General features: G+C 41.1%; 3 protein-coding genes across 3 annotated transcripts in view; 1 reads left to right on the plus strand and 2 right to left on the minus strand.

The window, feature by feature from the left end:
• Nucleotides 1–752: 752 nt before the first annotated feature.
• Nucleotides 753–5,623, minus strand: LOC145457337 (large ribosomal subunit protein uL16-like). Its single transcript, XM_080335528.1, has 6 exons — nt 5,514–5,623; nt 5,363–5,390; nt 5,101–5,298; nt 3,906–4,013; nt 2,203–2,365; nt 753–952 (listed from the first exon to the last, which is right to left on the minus strand). The coding sequence occupies exons 2-6, from the start codon at nt 5,383–5,385 to the stop codon at nt 803–805; spliced, it is 642 nt and encodes a 213-aa protein (XP_080191654.1). The 5' UTR covers nt 5,386–5,390; nt 5,514–5,623; the 3' UTR covers nt 753–802.
• Nucleotides 5,624–10,756: 5,133 nt separating this feature from the next.
• LOC145457520 (guanylate cyclase soluble subunit beta-1-like) lies at nt 10,757–18,998 on the minus strand. Its single transcript, XM_080335740.1, has 14 exons — nt 18,844–18,998; nt 18,706–18,779; nt 18,213–18,313; nt 17,345–17,463; nt 17,086–17,280; nt 16,866–17,024; nt 15,335–15,617; nt 15,080–15,236; nt 14,674–14,871; nt 13,630–13,750; nt 13,457–13,573; nt 13,249–13,389; nt 11,112–11,266; nt 10,757–11,027 (listed from the first exon to the last, which is right to left on the minus strand). Exons 1-14 carry the CDS (start codon nt 18,844–18,846, stop codon nt 10,892–10,894), a joined length of 1,959 nt encoding a protein of 652 aa, XP_080191866.1. The 5' UTR covers nt 18,847–18,998; the 3' UTR covers nt 10,757–10,891.
• LOC145457522 (high mobility group protein B2-like) overlaps nt 18,413–19,421 on the plus strand; it is an 81,193-nt gene continuing 80,184 nt past the window's right edge. The window contains exon 1 of the mRNA XM_080335744.1: nt 18,413–18,424. The gene's annotated coding sequence lies outside the window, so the exon portion shown is untranslated. The remainder of the gene's footprint in view (nt 18,425–19,421) is intronic.

A 19,421-nucleotide genomic window follows, 5' to 3' on the forward strand; every position in this document is an offset into this window, starting at 1 on the left:
GAAATTACATGTAATGTCGGTCTTGGCCGTCTGAGTCTCGAGTCATGCGCATGTAAATTGACTAGAGTCATTTACACATTTGGAGAAAATGATTCGAGTCATCAGAAATTCGTGACTCGAGTCATTACAATCCTGGTAAACCGATATTGACATCCTCATTAACCAATGTTCTCTGTAATTTTTCATGACACTGCGCTCACTCACCGACTCACTGTGCGCGGTCCCTTGGACAACACTGCTTATCGACTAAAAAAGAATTAATCACTTCGGCTTCCTTACGCGCAGAGATCTCAAACTGGGGGAGTGAAAGCATATGAAGCGCGATTTACCCACAATTCATTGTTATTGCTGTTTGTAGTCTGAATTTCATATTTGAGAATTCTCTCGTCAACAGTCATAACCTTCCATGCCATCAGACTATCCGTTGGGATTGCCAGCATTCTGAGATATGACAATAAGGGGGGCCTGCAACTTTTCACTATCCTAAAGGGAATCTTAAAGGTCCGAGAACCACTGGCTTAGAGGGAACAGTGCTCATGATCGGTCTATGCCAGAACACTCCCCCCATATTACAAATGCAGACGGTGTCGCACAGATTCCAGGTCCGTACTTGCTCACGCTAAAATTGTAAAACCTACCTAGCATCACTCTCATTTATCAATGTCCAGATCAGCAGATGAACCGCCAAGCACCTACACTAAACATGTTGCAAACCGGCACCTACTACTATCTACAAACATACAGTCGCCACATTATTATATCCCAGAATCATTTATTATCGAGCGATTATTCAAACTCTCAATTACTGCCTCTTCTTCCATGCGGAAAGTGGACCTTTTCCGGGATGATATTGACAGGTGACACCGTCAGGGACGAGAATGCCTTCAGCAAGCATTTTCTCAAAGTTTCCTCGCTCCCACTTTGTAAATCCCCACTTCTTGGAAATATGAATCTGAAAGGATAAGAAGTGTTTCAGTGACTAATTTAACTACAAACATCATGAATAACCCACAAAAAATGTACACTAGAGATCAGATACTAGCAGTAGTGCTAAGAGAACATCAATTTATAAACCACATACGACAAATAAACCTAGCACAGCAAAAGATGCTACTAAAATCATTCATTTCAATGGAGCTGCAAGACACTGAACAATTTGTTTTCATATCTGCAACTGCAAGTTAATCCACGGTTCATACTATTGAGTGAGAAATTAAATTAATATTAGTACTTCAATAGCGAAAACCAATCGAAATCTTTACATATAAGCATGCAACATCCACAACCACTATATACCCTCAATGCATTATTTTACTGTTTGATGTGGGATTTCAGATAAGAACGAAATCACAAGCAACAAGAATACTGAACCAGACTAATGCACTGGGGTCGACAACAATGTTCCCTCCGAGCTGCGCACGAGCTCGGCCGCGCGCAGTAAAATTTGACCCGCGAACAAGAAAACCGAAGTAATGACCTTTTTTTAGTCGTTACACACTGTTCTTAAAGGGACCGCGCAATGTGTTGGTGAGTACACGCAGACTCGTGAAAAATTGGAGTGAGCATTGGTCACAATTGCAAACATAACACATATACGGTATATTTAAAAATACACCAGCTAAGGCTGTGTCAACAAAAAGAGTTCGGATATCATCTAAAAACAGTACATTGAGCACTCTCGTATTCGACATCTCATGCTGATGACATCATATTTTGTGATACGATGTCCTTTTGAATTCTCAACTAATTGCCGACGACTACCCCTGACGAGTGTCAGCCGAAAATATTCGGGTTTTTTTCATTATGAATATACTATTCAACTGTATAGTGTATATTGAAGTTCTGTACCTCCAAGAAGCTGGTCATATATATTTCAGTATACACTCTACATAACCGTGTCCGTCATGACACATTACGGTAAAAAATACCTAACCTATTCATACAAACAATAATATCGCATCTCTTACGGACAAATCAACATACAGAGGCAGCCCAGAAACACTTCAGACACATTTTTCGCAAGCTAATCATGGCCAACACGAAACAGTTTATCAATCATCGAAATTATTCACGCAAAACTAGCCGCAAATCGAAGATGCATTCAGTAATGGATTCAGTTTAATCCAGCGTAAATTGCCATGGTGTTGAAGAATGACGCAGCAACACCAATCCACAATCAAATAATCGAGTCAAGCCACCAACCTTTTGTCTTCCAGGGAATTTGAATTTGGCTCTTCGGAGAGCCTCGATGGTATGGGCTTTGTTGGAGTCCTTGCATCGGATAGATATGATGGACTGACCAATTTTCACGCGAGCCACCTGACCTTGGGGCTTGCCAAAAGCACCACGCATACCAGTCTGGAGCCTAGAAACAGAAACACGAAACACAAGTAATTAAAGCACGAACAATATCGGTAAATACTCGTTGCAAAGACTGAAGTGAAAAGAGCGCATGAACCAATCAGCGTTTTTTCCAATAAAAACATGTGCCTTTACTAGTCAGGGTTGATTAAGGTTTACTTGGAGTCATTAAAATTTCTAAATGTTGGTTAAGCAGGTCGTGTTATATTCAACATTTTGGGAAATAAATGCTAAAAATAAGGCTTTTTGAAAATATAGATTTTTATGCAAGTTTTAGATAGAAATGTCAACAAGTATTGAAATGAGTCTACATGTAGCGACAAAACAAGTGTGTAACGCGTAATTCCTGAATCGAAGTCCACGAACCCTTCGGAAGGCCGCGGTAATGCGAATGAGAAGTTGAGTGCTGAAATCTGGATTTACGATGTACTGTGGATTGATCAGCCCGGGTAGTAAATGATTTTCAGCAATTAGGGATGTCAATGACTAGACATTTTCCCGTTGTCGCTGCTCGTGCATTTTGTTGCCTAATGTAGCCGACACGCGCGACCCATGCTGCATTTAGGCCAATTAGTATATATAATTCCATTTACTTCTAACTTGCTAATGAAAATGTCAGCATAAGGCACAATCCCGCTGGACAATAGGGATACAGTTTCGTCAATGAACAATTGGACATACACACTTATTACACAGCGAAAAATGCCTCAGTCGCCAAGACGTAGCCCCCATTGATGCGTACCATATACAGGCTTGCAAACATTCAGTCCTTAACCGATTTTTGTTTGCTTGTTGAATATTTATTCAAATGAATCGGATATTGAAGCCACTCGTGATTTCTAACCATTGGTTAACGAGTGCAGGGCTATGATTCAAACATCTCAGCAACGATTTTGAATTTTAATCATAAGTGGTATTGTGGTCTGTGTCAATGCAGGCAATTATGCACGCATATGAAATCGACTATTCATATCAGATATTGCAGAAGCAGTCGACCGGTTTTGTATTTGGTGAATTGACTCTACAACATTGTTGTCAATTCGGCTTCTACTCGAGATGTTTGATGATACAAAGTGGATACTGCACGTTTTGTGACTGTCGTTTGATATGAAAGATTGAAGTATACAGTGTTTTACATAGTTAATTCGAGGATACAAATACGAATTCATGGCGATGTGAAAACTGCCAGAAATAAAATCTAAAAAATAACACGGCCTGTAGGTAAGCAAATATTACTCGTGTCCAACAGATACGAACCCGCATATCGCACGAAAGCGAATAGAAGAACTTCACATTGCCACAATGTACAGTAGAAGCATGGATGTGTACTATAAAGTTCGTAACATTGTCAATACCATCAATTTACAAGCCTCTAATTTTACAAGAACTGAGAGAATGGTTCGCGTTATTCATCAACTTCACAACTATGACAACGTATCACGGAATGCCGTGGATATTGCACCGGCCTTACATTTTTTCAAAAGACAATGCCTATAAAATGACCATTATTACCCACACATCAAAATGTAAATAAATATACAAACCTATCAGCTCCAGCGCACGACAACATTTTGTTGATTCTGACAACATGGAAAGGGTGAACTCGAATCCTCATGTGGAAGGCATCTTTTCCGCAGTACTTGACCATGTACCTTGAAGACACAAAATGGTAATTATAACGAAATAAATCCACATGACATTGACGAAGTTATAACTCCAATTACTCGCCGAGTAACCAGGGCGGTACGTGTCGCAGTAGGACGTATTCACATTACAGCGATTGATGCGAAGCAAAATACGTTCCTACATCGTCAATTCCAATTAAATTCTTGATCCACAAAAATTCGAATGGAACATACTGTTACATATAGCCTGTTACATGCATAGAGGTACGCATTGAAAGTCAACGAAGATATGCGTATATAGACTCAATTTGTATTAACGAAATATGTTAATGCACAACAGCACGAAGTACGAAAACTACGATACTCGCAATGGATGTATTCGCATTACATCGATTGACCGGGTTGGAATCCCAGTACGTTAAGCGTAATATAGTAGTGTGCCAAGACGGTTATCAGATTACCATCACATCACTTGTGACCAGTCAGTAGAATCTTAGGTATGCATGAGACACCGATTTCTTCTTGGTCATATTGATACATCGTATCATACTCAAAATTGCAGATGGACTTTGCCGAGAGTCTCAATGGCGTCACCATTAGTACGAGACGTGAATCGGTAGTTATCTACCAGTAATGCTATTGTTAGAAGCAATGCCTATTTCAGACTAAGAGGGCAATTTTTGGGGTTCTTCCAGTGCCCGAACGATATTTAAATTAAATTTTTGAAATCTGCCGAAAAGCAGCTTTCTTCCGAGACCAACTCTGTCAAATTTTACGCTTTGGTCGCCATAGCACTACATGATCACCATAACGGTTTCATTCAATTGTGAGGTATGGTGGCGCCGCCGGCCAGCAATCAAATAAAATTATTGATCAACAGATTATTGACAGGATTTTCAGTGTATATAGGTTTCATTACAACTTGAAAGAACAACACTGTATATGAATATGCCCGAGTGGTGGCAATGTCACGCGTAACTTTCCATTCAATTCCCGTACTCAATTATTGTCTGCGAGAGTACGATAAGCCCTTCTGAAAGCAATCACTGCGTCTCCAGTGACTGGACTGGAACTGGCATATATCGAACATTCATCGTATTTATAAGTTACTCACTTATTAGCACAGATTCTTGCTGCTTCTAGAGCTTCGGCGCTCAGCTGTTCCAACTCGTCGGATACCATGTGGATACATAGCGGAAAGTCATGTACAGACGCCCGTTTGCGCCCCAAATCGAAAATTCGGATCTTCGGGTCTGGCACACCACGGCAGAAACGAGACTTAGGGTACGGCTTGTTTTTACAGTAGCGGTAACTGTAATGAGAACGACAGATTAGATAACCGATTGAATGTAATTCATAAAAATCAAACCACCTACCAGCGGGCTGGACGACGACCCATTATGCCTGAAAACGAAGAATATAGTAGTCAGTACACTATTTTATCACGTAATGGCAAATTCCAGCGACAAATTGACGAAACCGACGCGATTTATTAAGATATTATATTATAGACGAAGAAGGACCCACCGGTTTAGAGCAGGACCGCAAAAAGAGATCGTGTCAGAAAAAATCGCTGAATCACCACTGAAAAGCATGACGTCAACATGACTTGCAATTTCCATGGCTCATGATGATGAAATTGCCTGATAGAGTGACATAACAGAGAGAGAAAGAGTCTTTATTTTCATCCAACAAAAATACATAACACACGGCAGTGGTGGTGGTACAGAAAATATGCATGCGCATTATTCGGTATTAGATAGGAATGATCGATAAGACCGTGAAGGTCATCTAGTCTGATCACACCAGCATCAAACAGGTACACTTGACTCTAAAAGTCGGAGAGAGAGAGAGATTTATTGATTTGTCCAACTGTAAATAAAACATCATTGGCACATGAAACAACAATAAATGAACTTAACGGTATAGGACAGGGTGTGACCGATATGACTCTGGGTAGGGTCAACTATAGTCTGATCACACCCTGCATTAACAAATACAGATATCGTGTCATAAATTTGGATGCATTGGTTGGGATCAATCAATTCAGCTCAGCATAAAAATAAAATACTGAAGAAACTAAAAAATTTGGTGTGAGACAAGCGGATCATTGGTTATGGGAGATGAGGTGACTGAATAATTCCTTTTTGAAGGAGTGGTATGGGAGGTCCCGTATTGATGAGGGTATAGCATTCCATATGACAGGACCGGCATAGTCGATTGATTTCTTTGTGAGGTTACTTGTGGGTCGATGTTACCTTGGGAAGAAAATCTGGTATTGTGTGAGTGAACAGTTTGAGCAAGGACGAAGAAATCATTGAACACAGGAGGCAATTCATTTGAAAAATATTGATGCATAAATTTAGCTACTTCAAATGAAAAAATATCGTCAAATTTTAGAATTTTGTATTTGCGGTAGTACTGGGATAATCTTTTTCGTCTGGCTGTAAAAAATGTTGCTCGGTAGTTAAAAAAAAAATAGAAGAAAAATTAAATGATGGTAGCAAATGATCAATGAAGCAATGTCTGGGCGAGGTAGGGCAACGGCAACAAGAAATGGGGTGGCATGTCATGGAAGGCGAGATCAATAGGTCAGTCGTGGTCCGGAAATCTTGAGGATGGACTAGTATTCATTTAGTAGTAATAGCTTGTATTTCGACTTGAATGTGGACATGCTCGTCGACTGTCGGATGGCCGGCGGGCTACTGTTCCACACATCAGGTCCGGCATATATTTGATGAAGCGATGAGCTCTTCGGTCGATCATATGATATTTGGACGACGTGGACGCTCGTGTGTTGTATCCTACTTGTGCGCTTTTGATCCCGAGGTAAAAAAAAGTCATTGAAATATTCGGGGCAACGACCGCAGTGGAACTGATACATAAACTTGGCGATTTCTAGTTTCCGTAGGCCTATATCTTCTATGTTTAGGACAGCGAATCTCTTCAGACGATTCAGACGAATCTCATCAGACGATTTCGATACTATGAAAGCGCGACGAGGTGGACACAGGCACGGCCACTAACTGGAAAACTTCATTGTATATTATATTATTTCGCATTTGAGGGCAGTCGCCCACTAGTGACTTTGCGAAACAGCATGTTTAGATTATAAATAACTAAAGTAAACCGTCTTGCAGTATTGTTTACGTGTTGTAGGCTATTTATACCGACAAGATAGCGTAATGGTTAAGCGTCCGGCTTTGTGATCGGTAGGTCGTGGGTTCGATCCCTGGCCGGGTCAGACCAAAAGCCTGATAACACTGGTATCCGTGACTTCCCTGTTTGGCGCTCATGCATTACTGGGGTAGCATGGAGGGGTGTTGCATGACTTTAGAAAGCCGTACAATGCCTACATCTGCATACCCCCCCCTGTCCAGCGGCATATGCACATCAAGCACTCATGGTATTCGGATGCAGAGATCGTGTGTATGTAAAGTCGGTGTATAGGCAATGCCGCAAAAACATCAAGGACAAAAATAAACTACGTCCTTTCCTAACTCGATCCACGCGAGCTTGACGTCGAACTATCGCGTAGAGATCATGTTTTATGAAATAAATTGATCTCTGTTCTATTGTTTCACCCCTCATGTGCTTCTTTCTTCTCAATATTCCAATATAAATTCGCACCATCATCCTATAAACTTCGTGCCTTAAACATGGAAGACATAACGAAGCTAGAAATCGAGAAGGTAATGAATCAGTTTTGGTCATATTGGTACTAGAAACTGGAATAGCCGCATCGTTTTGAATAATCGATAGAATGACCGTTATCTAGGGTTGCCATACGTGCTCTTTTAAGGGGATTTGTTCTCGTTTTTTTGGCTTTTTTGAAAGTGTCCTCGGAGGACGCCCAAACGTGATCTTTTTAAAGAATTTGTCCTCTTTTTCGAAAATTTTGGTTAATTGTATGTTGTAACAGTGAGCTGTTTTACCGAACTCAATGGCACCATGTAACAGTGCGGCTGTGTCGTGCTGGAGCAGTGATAGCGGAACGACTTGCTTGTAGCTTGCTGTCTTTGGCGTTGGCGACTTCTTAACTCACAGTACACTCGGTATGGATGTATTGCAGTAAAAGAGACGTGCGTCAGGTAGCGTAGTAAAAATGAGTCTCCACACTGCGAAAGAGGCCGGCGCTTATACCCGAGCAAAGCGGGGAAAAAGGTATAGACTTGCGCAATGCGCGGCAAGACAGCGACGCCCTCGCAGTGTGCAATCGGTGAATAACTCGCGTAAATAGTAAAAGGATCATAATGGTAATTAGGCCATACGAGACAGAGGATTACGATGCGGAACATTGTGCAATCGCGTGTGGGTCACATGGAAAATACAGCACAACGAGTAAAGTAAGTAGTAATCGTAACAGATACCTGGCGTTGTCTAGGGACGTTACGTTAAGGACCAGCGGTCTGCTACAATGTGAAAATTCAACTGAGATATAGGAAATCAGCTACTCAAGTATCGGTGCGGTGGGTCAACCAACGGGAAATTCATAGAAAGCGGGTATTTCGGGAGTCGAGTCGCAAAGTTGTCCTTTTTTTAGTCAACCAACTTCAAACTAGGAATAAATTTACCAATTTTTTCGGATTTTACTCCTGTAGTCAGAAATATTTTTAAAAGTGTCCTCTTTTTAGATTCCCAGTAAAAGTAATCTAAAATCATATAACCACTTGAGGAAGTAGTGCAAGTAGGCAAAATACACTTGAAGTACTTCGAAGAGTAGGCCTATAAGTAGGCCTACTTCGTTACTGACCACCTCCTGTCAATTGAAAGGAAAGAAGTGATTTTGTTAACACGCCAAAACGACTGCAATAAGTAGAAGTAGAATAGTAGACGAGTAGGCTAAGCCTGTACCACTAGAAGTGAGACTGCGCTATAAAAATAATGTGGTCTCAAATTTTTGACCGCGGCCATTTTCTCCGGAAGCCACCGTACTGGAACTGCAATTATGAATTTTGGATAAGGGCCGTTCCACTCCAGCTGCCGCGGATGCGCGTCATCGTCGCTTGTGCGCTCGCAGCGAGATCGGCGGCGATGAAACATTTGCACAAAATGATAGAGGCATGTTCACTGAAACCTTCGATATTGCTATGTCGAAACGCCGAATAATCTGTCCTTGCCAAATGAACCCATCTGTGGTAGGAGGCGACCACCATATGCAAGTTACATATTTATTGATCGAATTCATTCATTACCTTTGAAAAAATTTTGGGCTCGACATGGACAGTGGACACGCATCATTTTTTGAGATTTTCTCAAATATTGACAACGTCACTGTACAATCCTCTTTTAACACGTTCTTACGTCTTTGTTATTAAATTTGTTGGCGAATATGGGAGCTTGATGGATTGATTTACTTCATCAAGTCTTTCTACATTTTCTTTCATTATTATTGAATTGATAAAAATAGTAATAAAATAATACTGCGGACACTCAATTTCAGTGCGAGATTCCCAAATACAGTTTGCTCTAATCGACAGGACCACTGGCATAGCTTTGAAACTAATAGGCTGATGCTTCTAACCAGGAACGTAACTGCCGCACCCCAAACCCCCCAATTGGGGGGAACTTTTCAAAAAAATTTCGCGCTAGGAGCGATTTCAAGGTGCCAACTATCTTTATTATTTGGTACTCTTCCCCCAAGAAAAAAACACGCAAGATTTATGGAAATGGACATATCGGCGTTGGCCAATACCGCGACACAACGCACCAAGACATATAACGATTTAGGACATTCAGGTTTAATTGTCCATAGGCGACTAAATGACTGGCGTCGAATGTTTCTGTCTTGGCAATCTCAACCTCAGAAAACGAATTCCGTCCCGCAGGGACAAATTATAGGCCAGTGAAAAAATAGCAATTTGAAATCGTGTGCGTCTTTTTTAATTTAGTACGTTGGGCCGATTCTATTTTTTATTTCTATAGCATACAGGAGATCACGAAATAACATCATGTAACGAAGTCATACCAACGGGTCCGCCCGCCTGAGATGTTTAATTATTATTCACGGGCCCTACAGTTTCCAAGACACCTCACTCAGCTCTACCGGTAAATCTGATAACGTGAGCAGAGAGGACAAGAAATTGATAGCAATAGGCCTATATATGCAATTCCCGATCTTATTGACCGATTTTATCATCAATTATCAAAAATTTTCGCGCTTCGCGCTGACTCACTAAGCAGTACAGCAAATTTCGTGGCAAAAGCGAACAACATGATGGAGGGGGGTCGGTTTATCACCCTATGGAAGCCCAAGACCCAAGTTTTTTGGGGGGCCTGACGAAGTGCTTTTCGTTCCTGCCAACGGGTATACGCCCGAAGATGTTTAATTATTATTGAGGGCTCCTACCTTTTCAAATACACCTCACTCAGCTCTACCGGTAAATCTGATTACGTGAGAAGAGAGGGGAAAAAATTGATAGCAATATATATGCAATTCCCAATGATACTGACCGATTCAATCATGAATTCTTGAAATTTTTCGCGCTTTGCGCGTCTAGGCGAGTGTTGCTGGCTCACTAAACGGACACCCAATGTTGATGACAAGTAGTGGCAAAGAGCATATCGCCAAAGGGGGGTCTGGGGGCGAAGCCCCCCAGAAGTCCGGTTTATCACTCTATGGGGAGCCCAAGACCAACGTTTTTTTTTTGGGGGGGGGGGCTGATGAAGTGCTGTTACGGCCCTGGTTAGAACTTATGCATTGCGTTTTCGCGCTGCGCTCGGAAAGCTACATAACCTACCAAACCCCACAGCCGATCACAATAGAATCATGAGTTTCAAATCAAAATGTACTTTATGGTAAACATTTTTTAAACTATAGTGTGCTGTACAATGTTTAATGGTGATCGACAGCAGAGTAAATTTTCTTCAGTCTTCGGTGAAGGATATGACATCAGTGGAGTAAGCTACAAATGAGTTTCTTCGATGTGTCTGCGAGACAGCAAAAACATTTTCATTGGTTCAGCTTTCCCTTTCATTTTCACTTCTCCTCGGTAGGTGAATTGAAATGTAGGATCGTAAGAACCGGGCAAATTGGCGGCTCTGAAAACCGAAGATGTCATGAAATTTGTGCTGGGCCTCCTTTACAACTTGACACCAAATAGGTGTAGGTGATGGTGTGTTTACCCATGTGTTAATTCCGATACGTTAATCATTCCAGCTTCGCCAGTTGTTTCGCATCGAGAAGTCAAGTTGACCGTGTTGCCAAACAGGCAAAATCGAGGAGTTCTGTTTCCGATAACGCCAGTAACGACTTCTCCAGAATGAATTCCAATCGTAATCTACATACGATAAATCGATACCCTCAATTCAAAAGCGTGGATCAGAGGTCTCAAACACACGGCCCGCGGGCCGCATGCGGCCCACCAGATCATTTTGTGCGGCCCACGCAAGCATTTGCGATTTTCAAATATTCGACAATTAGTTAACAGTCACATATCTTTTTACATTTGGGAACTTAAAATTCACTCCAAAACTGCTCCAATAATCTCAAACTACTCATCAAACTTTAATATTGCAACACTGCCATGCGGTGGAAAGATGCTATTACTTCACATTATTTTTCATGACGATAAAAATGACCCGTTGATGATTCGTGACTACAAGTGTGATTTTTACTGGTGAGCGATCTTTCGTAGAATTGCTCGAACTAGGACTGACTGGGTGATAAAATCAAAATGACTCCAATGGAGTCGGGTCAATCGTCAAAATCAGAGAAGCACTTGTGACGTGGGTTCGTAAAGTCATGGATGTAACAAACGCCATCAAACTGCCGTGAGAAATAGTAAGAGCCTATTTCAAAAGGTCGTAGAGGGCGTTGCGCAGCGTAGTGGATTTCGCAATCTAATCAGGTCGGTATGGCAACCATTCGCATGCTGTGGCCACCCTGATGTATATAGTCAGTTAAATCTTGAGTCTCTCTATCCATGTTATAAACACCAATTAAAGGTGGCTATCGCCGATTGAAGGTGGCGAGTAACAAAATGGTATACGCTAGACAGCTGTAACAACGATGGATTGTCAGGCGATTGGACATTTTATTAGTATGAATAATTAATTTTGTATTCATGTTGTTAGATATTTGTTCCAATATTCGAAGGTAAATTGAACGCTGATTTAATTTGACTTTGGCAATGTCATGATCAATAGCCTACTTATCGGGAGTATGCCCGAAACCTGGATTGGGCTGCACTATTCAAATGCTTTGATATCATATCAATCCTTGGTAAATTCTAAAACATTCTCCCTATAATTGCGGCACGACAAATGTTCGCAAGCTGCTAAATTATCACGCGATAGTTTTTATGATGTCATGGTGCATTTGTCCCCTTGCGTTGTGTCTGTATCCATTTGGGCAAAATCGAGCACCTGAGTGATTCGATTCTGAATCACGGAATATGCTACGAGTGGAGTCGAGTAATCGAGTATCACTCATTATGACGTCATAACAGAACGTAATATGGGAAAGTTTTAATATGTACCTTTTATGCCTCCACAAAGAATATAATGCCTGTTATACGTCACATTAAAGATACTTCGGTATTTTTTCGACCGTACCGATTTCATTGCACTTGATAGTGACATAATGTTGCGGGACGATTATGACATCGAAAATCTGCTAGTTCCAGTAACGTTCGTAGCTTTGTACTATGTGTTTCGTATGCTACGATACGGCCAATCAAGGTTTGAAGGCTTCAACAGTGAAAATTACTGTAGAGACTATAATTCTCGTTGATAAATTAACTTCCAGGGGCGAGGAGCGTATAATTCCAGTACTCGAAAAAAATCGTCTTTAACTACTCGACTCGAAACAGCACGATTAATACTCGATTCAGATTCGAGTACTCGAATCATTATGCCCCGCCCTATCTGTGTCTCATTACTTCGCCAAGTTATGCCAAGTACAACAACAATTTTATTCAAATATTCAAAATAAGTTTTATGTTCATGACAGGCGTGAATATTACGATATTGCATCGCACGATGCGTGTGTGATGCCAATATACAAGGTCCCGTCAATTAAGGCATATTCTTCGAAATGCATATTGAATGCCTCTACTGTTGATGCTGCGGCCCGCGGTGTCATCGAAAACTAGGAAATTGGCCCGCGAGCACATTTGAGTTTGAGACTTCTGGCGTAGATGGTAATAAGCCTACAGGTAATTGGAAATTGGATTCAAATAGGTCGACGACGAAAACTGCACGTTACATCTTGAAGTCAATCCGTATCTACATAATCTGGAGATCATGACGTAATCTGTACCTTAATCTTTTCCCCATCAATCTCAATTTGCTGGCTCATCTCCATCATATCGAGAGCGATATTGCAAATCTGTCGAGCATGATCCTTGCAAGGTTCCGGCAAGCCGCTAACAGCCATGTACTTGTCACCGACAGTCTCCACCTACATAGAGTCCACCGTATACCGTATTCAATACAAATGCAAAGCATACTCAGCAGCAGACCAATACCTTGTAAATGTGAGGATTATTCTTGGGATCAGTAAGTTGATCGAATTTAGTGTAGACTGTGTTGAGTAGATTAACAATTTTCATTGCACCGTCGGAACTTGTCAACCCAGCGCAGTACTGAAATGTTTTTCACTACACAGATAAGCAGCAATAGGATGAAATAGATTTTTTACCTTGCTGAAGCCCACGATGCCGCTAAACAAAAGAGTGACGTTGTCATATCGCATCGGTAGAACTTCCTTCTTTTGACGCAATTGATTGGCTACCGATGGTGGTAAAACCGCATACAGAAGCCTGAAATACCATACGTACAATGGTTTACTGCTAGGTTGCCCGAATAACTTTGAATATAGTGAAGACAGTGTGTAGGGGTGGCCAGTGACCAGCGAGATGGTTTTGGTTTTGAGTGGCCCGTGCGACAATTTGCGAAATATACCCGTGTCACTTAATGTGAACTTGCAAGGTCAACCAATAATATGATTATCATGAGCAGATATCCCAGGCGTGAGCGCGAAATTTGGGATGCTGATGTCTGATAAAACGGTTTCGATGCATTGTCGCAGCCAGGGGAGGCGAAAGGAACCATATGCATGCTACCGACAGATTTCTCGTAAATATTTGTAAAGTTTTCCCAAAGTATTTCGCGGCAGATTTATTTAACATGAAATTCCGCTCGATTTAGTAACTACTTTACCGTACCTTTCGTCCTTTAGTACGCCCAAACTTATAGAAATGAGTCTGACGTGCGACCCACAATATATGCATTATGCAAGTACCAACAGACCGAAATCGTTGGTCGACTGTGAAATTTTTTCGCGCTTCGGGCGGCTAGAAGATGGACGGACTCTGGGTATTTCGGGAGTCAAATCGGAAAATGACCATTTTTAGTCAATCCAACGATATTGGCTGTATAAATATGGTTTTCTATTTCACTTCAGTAACTTTTGGAGCCTGTGAAAAGTGTCCTTATTTCCCAATATCAAAATATGGTAACCCAATACTTATTGGTGAAAATGCGAAGCAGTTGTATTTCGTCAACTACCGTATAATAGGCCTTTTGGAATGGAAATGGTATTCTTTTCTTACTCTAATGCTATATTGCCTATTATCGATGTAATAGATCGATAAGTCCCATTGATTGCATCTAAAGCTTAGCTATTTAACAGCCCGCTACAGAATCATTCCACAAAGTTGTTTTAAGTATCACCGAATAATACTTGTCTGTCATTTGCTTTTGTCTCTCTCTTTCGCGCATGGTGTATTGCAGTTTGTCTGTCAGGATTTCCAGGCTCTGGGCCAGTTTATACTCCTCTTCGAATTGCTCTCCGAGCATCAGAAGATCTCTAGTCGCGTCGTGCAATGGCAGATCTTTTAATGAAAGGCCTCTTTTCTTCAAATCATCCAGGTTCATCACGCTGATTAAACGACAGGTAGAATTGACAAATCATGCTTGTTGGTAACTACGGTATTTTTTTTGTAAAATGACTATACGATGTGCATTTCTCATCCAGATACCAACCCACGTATTACTGGTTCTGTCTACGCATGTTGGTGAGCTGTCATATACTATTACTGAGATAGTCACAACCTATGATTCAAAGGAGTTCCCTCCGCCTTACCCACCTGGGAGAGCACAGAAAAAGCAAATTATCACTTTCGGGCAAGTAAATCATTTGTCCCTTTAGTCGCAAACAATTGGCTTCCAATGCAATGCTCTCTTCGACGCTGCCATCTTGTTTATGAACCGACAACTTTCTTGTTGCATCACATTGCAGGATTCCTGAAATGACGTAAAACACATAAGCTTCAAAAATATATCACATCATGCAGACTGGGTGCTATAATTGCATATTGCCGACGCCTTTACTGAATTCTCACCGACTTTCGTCCGCAGCACGAACACTTGATTGATCTGAGATAGAATGTGATGGAAGGAGAACGGAATGGGCGGCCTTGCGAGTTCGAATATGTTGGTCAAACGCAACTGTTCCTCGTCTTGGAACTCGTCGCCCCAATCCGACTCCGCGTTGCTAGAATCTGCGTTTGTCTCGCGTTCATCCCTCGGCAATACTTCCTTCAGTTGAGGAATAACTCGTGCTATGGATGCTCCCGCTTGTGTCGCGAACATGTCTCGATCGAAGATCAGATGAAAAGGCATGGCCTGAAATTCGTGAAGGTATCATTAAAAGCCGCACGACGAAACGTTAAGCTACTCACGTCATTATTATAGTAGATCGTGTTCAAAGGAATTGAGCATTGCAAGGCACATGTCTGATAAAAATAGTCACGGTGATGCGTTTCGTTTATCCAATTTTATCCGATGTGGCTTTTGTCCCTCAAATTTCAACGACCAGGCTACTTCACCTCGGAGTCAAAAGCGCACAAATACGGCACACGCACGTCAACGATCGCTTCCCATTTTGTTGACCGGGGAAGAACAACTACCATATGATCAGAACTGAATACATGAAAACGCATTGCTGCCGGATCCCAATTGTGGATCAGCACCTTGCCGGCTATCTGACAGTCGTCGAGCATTTTCGCATTCAAGTCGAAATACAAGCAATTTCATCTAAATGAATACTATAGTCAGCCTACAAGATTAGCGGACCACGACTTAACATATCGATCTCGCCTTCCACCACATGTCACCTCATTTTGTCGCTTGCCTTATATATTCTCTGTTTTGCTTTTCATTCAGTGCGCATTGTGAATGCCTCTTCTCTACTTTACCTAGGTCAAGGTGAGTGTCTGATTTCAAAGACTACTCTAAGTTGTTTCGACACCTTCCTATCTTTGCCTTTATCGCAGTGCTTCCCTACCAGTGGGTTGCGACCCTTAGGCGGGGAGTGAAGCTATTTCAAGGGTGTCGCGAAGCTTTTCTTAATATTACAGTTTTTTATTCAAAATATCATAGAGGGCGGCTTTTGGATGTTATTGAATGCCAGTAAACTTCTAATTGATATGATAGCAATATTATTGGCATAACTAAAAAAAAATTTTGGAATACATGTGGCGGTTGGTCTAAAATAGCTGTGGCCTACCTCACTTTTAGGTATACCTGGATATTCTCCAATTATAGGGAAGTCGAACTAATCAAGCCTGGACTTGATCAGATAATATCTCCTATGCAAGCTCAACTTTCACAATAATAGTAAAATTGCGCGCCATTCGTATAGTCTATAGCTATTAGCTATACAATACATTGTTTCACAAATTTGTTTGTCATTCGTTTAGTCTTATCTCATTGCGGGACGCACAATAAAACTTGCATTTATAGTGGGTCGCGAACTGAAAAAGACTGGGAAGCACCGTTGTAAAGGGCTATCATTCTAATGAGGACAACCAATGTCATATTGTGGACCACTCATTGCGAAATAAATACTTGTACAGTACGCAGTACGCACACCTTGCTGAACAGTGCCGGCGATATGCTGCTATCCATCTCCCGCATCGTGCCCTCGATATCTTCTATATCATAATTAGTCCTGCCGGAAAGCGAACCGCCGTTCAACGCAATTATCTTTAACTGGATATGGTCGCACGACGCGTCTTTTACTTTGTGAATCTGCAATATTTCACGTTCCATGAAGGAATTCTATATGTCAATACAAAAGTAGGACACGTACGGAAATCTCAACATCAGTCGAATGTATCTCTTTCGCAACGGTTTTCACGATACCTATCACAATATACTCCAGTCCTTCCCGTTCCGAATAGTAATGCAAGATCAACGACCCTTCTCCCCCATCAGAACACCGGAAGCTGGGCGCTCTCATTCCGGGATAAATTGAGCTGAGATGATCGTGCAAAGCGTCTAAATTCTACAACCAAAAACGGGTTAGGGGACATCACGTACCGGTCGTTCATATATAAAGAAACGTTAACCTGGAGAAACTCCTTCACATTAGAACCGAGCACTCTCATGATGGCATCATATCCCGATTCTTGACAGAATTCGAAAAAGAATGAACCGAATAATTCGAGGACTTTTTCCGCTCCTACATCTGCATGAGCAATGGGCATTAGGTAACACGTAGGGTTGCGTTTTAAACAAATGGTTGTTTAAAACACTTTGCTTAAAACATGTTTTAAACAGTGTTTTGAACAAAGGACTTTTTTTTTAAAAATGTGTTTTTTCAAGTTATAAACTCATGCCATAACTGTGTAAATATTAAATACATTCCGAAAAACATGTTGTATGATCTTACCTCCTACGGACAATTATCACCCGATAGCCGACGCATACGATATGGGATGGTAGGAAGGAACCCTCAAAATAGTCGGTTCAACAGGAGCTACATTATACCCTATATTCCTAATTGTCAATATCAATCCACTATGACGTCACAATTGAATATTCGTGACGTCATGGCTTAAACAAATAAAAAATAAATGAACATGTTTAAACAATGAACAAGAGCCTTGTTTTAAACATGATTGTTTTAAATTGATTTTTTTTGTTTTAAATGCAACCATAGTTATACGATAATTTGCAAAAAAGACATCATATTGCTAAGCTAACGAGCGAGGAATTAGGAAAATTCCCGAAATGCTCTATATTTTGGGACATGGCTACAGTTTTATTTACTTTTTAAACTATGTGTTAAACTTAAATTGAAATGTTACATTTTCCATTAGATATGGAACACGGATAGAGGATGGTTAAATATTTATAGCGAAATAGAAAGGTATAGATACCATGCCGGCTCATATGAATCGCGAGCATAGAGTTGTATCAATATAACATACTAACTTAAGACCGAAGTAGCAGCTTTGACCAGACCGAATGTACAGATATCGTCGTATATCATTCTCTGAATAAACTTTCCTTCCATTTGAAGTGCCGCCTCATTCCTGAAATATATGTGCGTTATATCTATAGCCTAAACTTGAAAGGGGTTGTTCGAATTAGTAAGTTTAGGTTCGAATGGATTCAACATTACATTTTAACTCAGTTGTATTACTGTTTACCACTGTGAATATCCTATCGATGATAAAGCTAGCTAAGTGCATACAAACCTTCAATCACCTAAGACGCCGTCGGCAACTACTAGGCCTATTTATAATATGTTACAGGGACAGGGTGGAGGTGTTTGCTAGAGAGGGATTTCGGTAACAAACGATTCAAATGAGTGCTGTATAACACACCTTCGTAACTAAGTTCAAAGCCCACATCACGAGGTGAGTAGCCTAGTTATGTATTCATTGGGGTGGCCAATGGTCCATCCGTTCATGGTGACACTCACTTGATTTTGTTCCACACCTCTTCCCCAAATTTTCGGACCACGAGTTGTTCGAGTGCATAATTCACGAATCCGTACTGGAAGATGGTAAAGACGACACACTATACACGATTTCTGAAATCCTTTCGGAGACCCACTTACCATAATTGGTTTAATGGACGAAGCAACGGATTGACATTTTGATTCTTCGGGTCGACATGTGTCTGTAACTGGCTTCCTTTTGCTACGAGTGCAAACTAGACTAATACACAATAACCTATACCAAATGGTATCAACTAAGGAAAAGAGTAAACTATATGAATAGGCTTCGTGGTATTGGGATGTTATCAACAGGCAGGATCAATACAAAATATGATGGATCGGAAGTGACTGCTGAGTCAGTGGCTGAGTTGAATTGCGAATAAGCGGATCGGATTGATTGAATTGTTTCATGGGTCTTCCGGCGATTTAGTAACCCACACCGCAGTCATTTACCATTTTCGGAGCAATCGCTTTCAGTACGAGTGGCATCGGAACCCAACCCAACTATAGGAGCTTACAAATACGTGCTAAGCGGTGGACGTTGCGAGATGACATTTTCGATTACCATACCCAATTAATACGAGGAAATATTTGACAACTGATTCAGTTTGCTATGACAGTTTAATTTATAGCTTTATTATTTAGGTGACCGACAGTGTTCGTTGTACAACACTTTAATTATATATTCGTAGACGGAG

The sequence above is a fragment of the Botryllus schlosseri genome, chromosome 15 (genome assembly GCF_051294905.1).
Source record: "Botryllus schlosseri isolate E-star chromosome 15, Bs_hap1, whole genome shotgun sequence".
NCBI classification, from domain to species: domain Eukaryota; kingdom Metazoa; phylum Chordata; class Ascidiacea; order Stolidobranchia; family Styelidae; genus Botryllus; species Botryllus schlosseri.

Excerpts from the sequence above, each read along its gene's own strand:
- LOC145457337 (XM_080335528.1), bottom strand. The coding sequence starts at position 5,385 with ATGGGTCGTCGTCCAGCCCGCTG. Across the intron at positions 2,366-3,905 it reads TCGTGCGCTGGAGCTGATAG|GCTCCAGACTGGTATGCGTG; the intron begins GTTTGTATATTT and ends TTCTGTTTCTAG. Across the intron at positions 953-2,202 it reads AATTCCCTGGAAGACAAAAG|ATTCATATTTCCAAGAAGTG; the intron begins GTTGGTGGCTTG and ends TTATCCTTTCAG.
- LOC145457520 (XM_080335740.1), bottom strand. Across the intron at positions 18,314-18,705 it reads GAGGTGTGGAACAAAATCAA|GAATGAGGCGGCACTTCAAA; the intron begins GTGAGTGTCACC and ends CATATATTTCAG. Across the intron at positions 14,872-15,079 it reads CTTTTTCTGTGCTCTCCCAG|CGTGATGAACCTGGATGATT; the intron begins GTGGGTAAGGCG and ends TCGTTTAATCAG.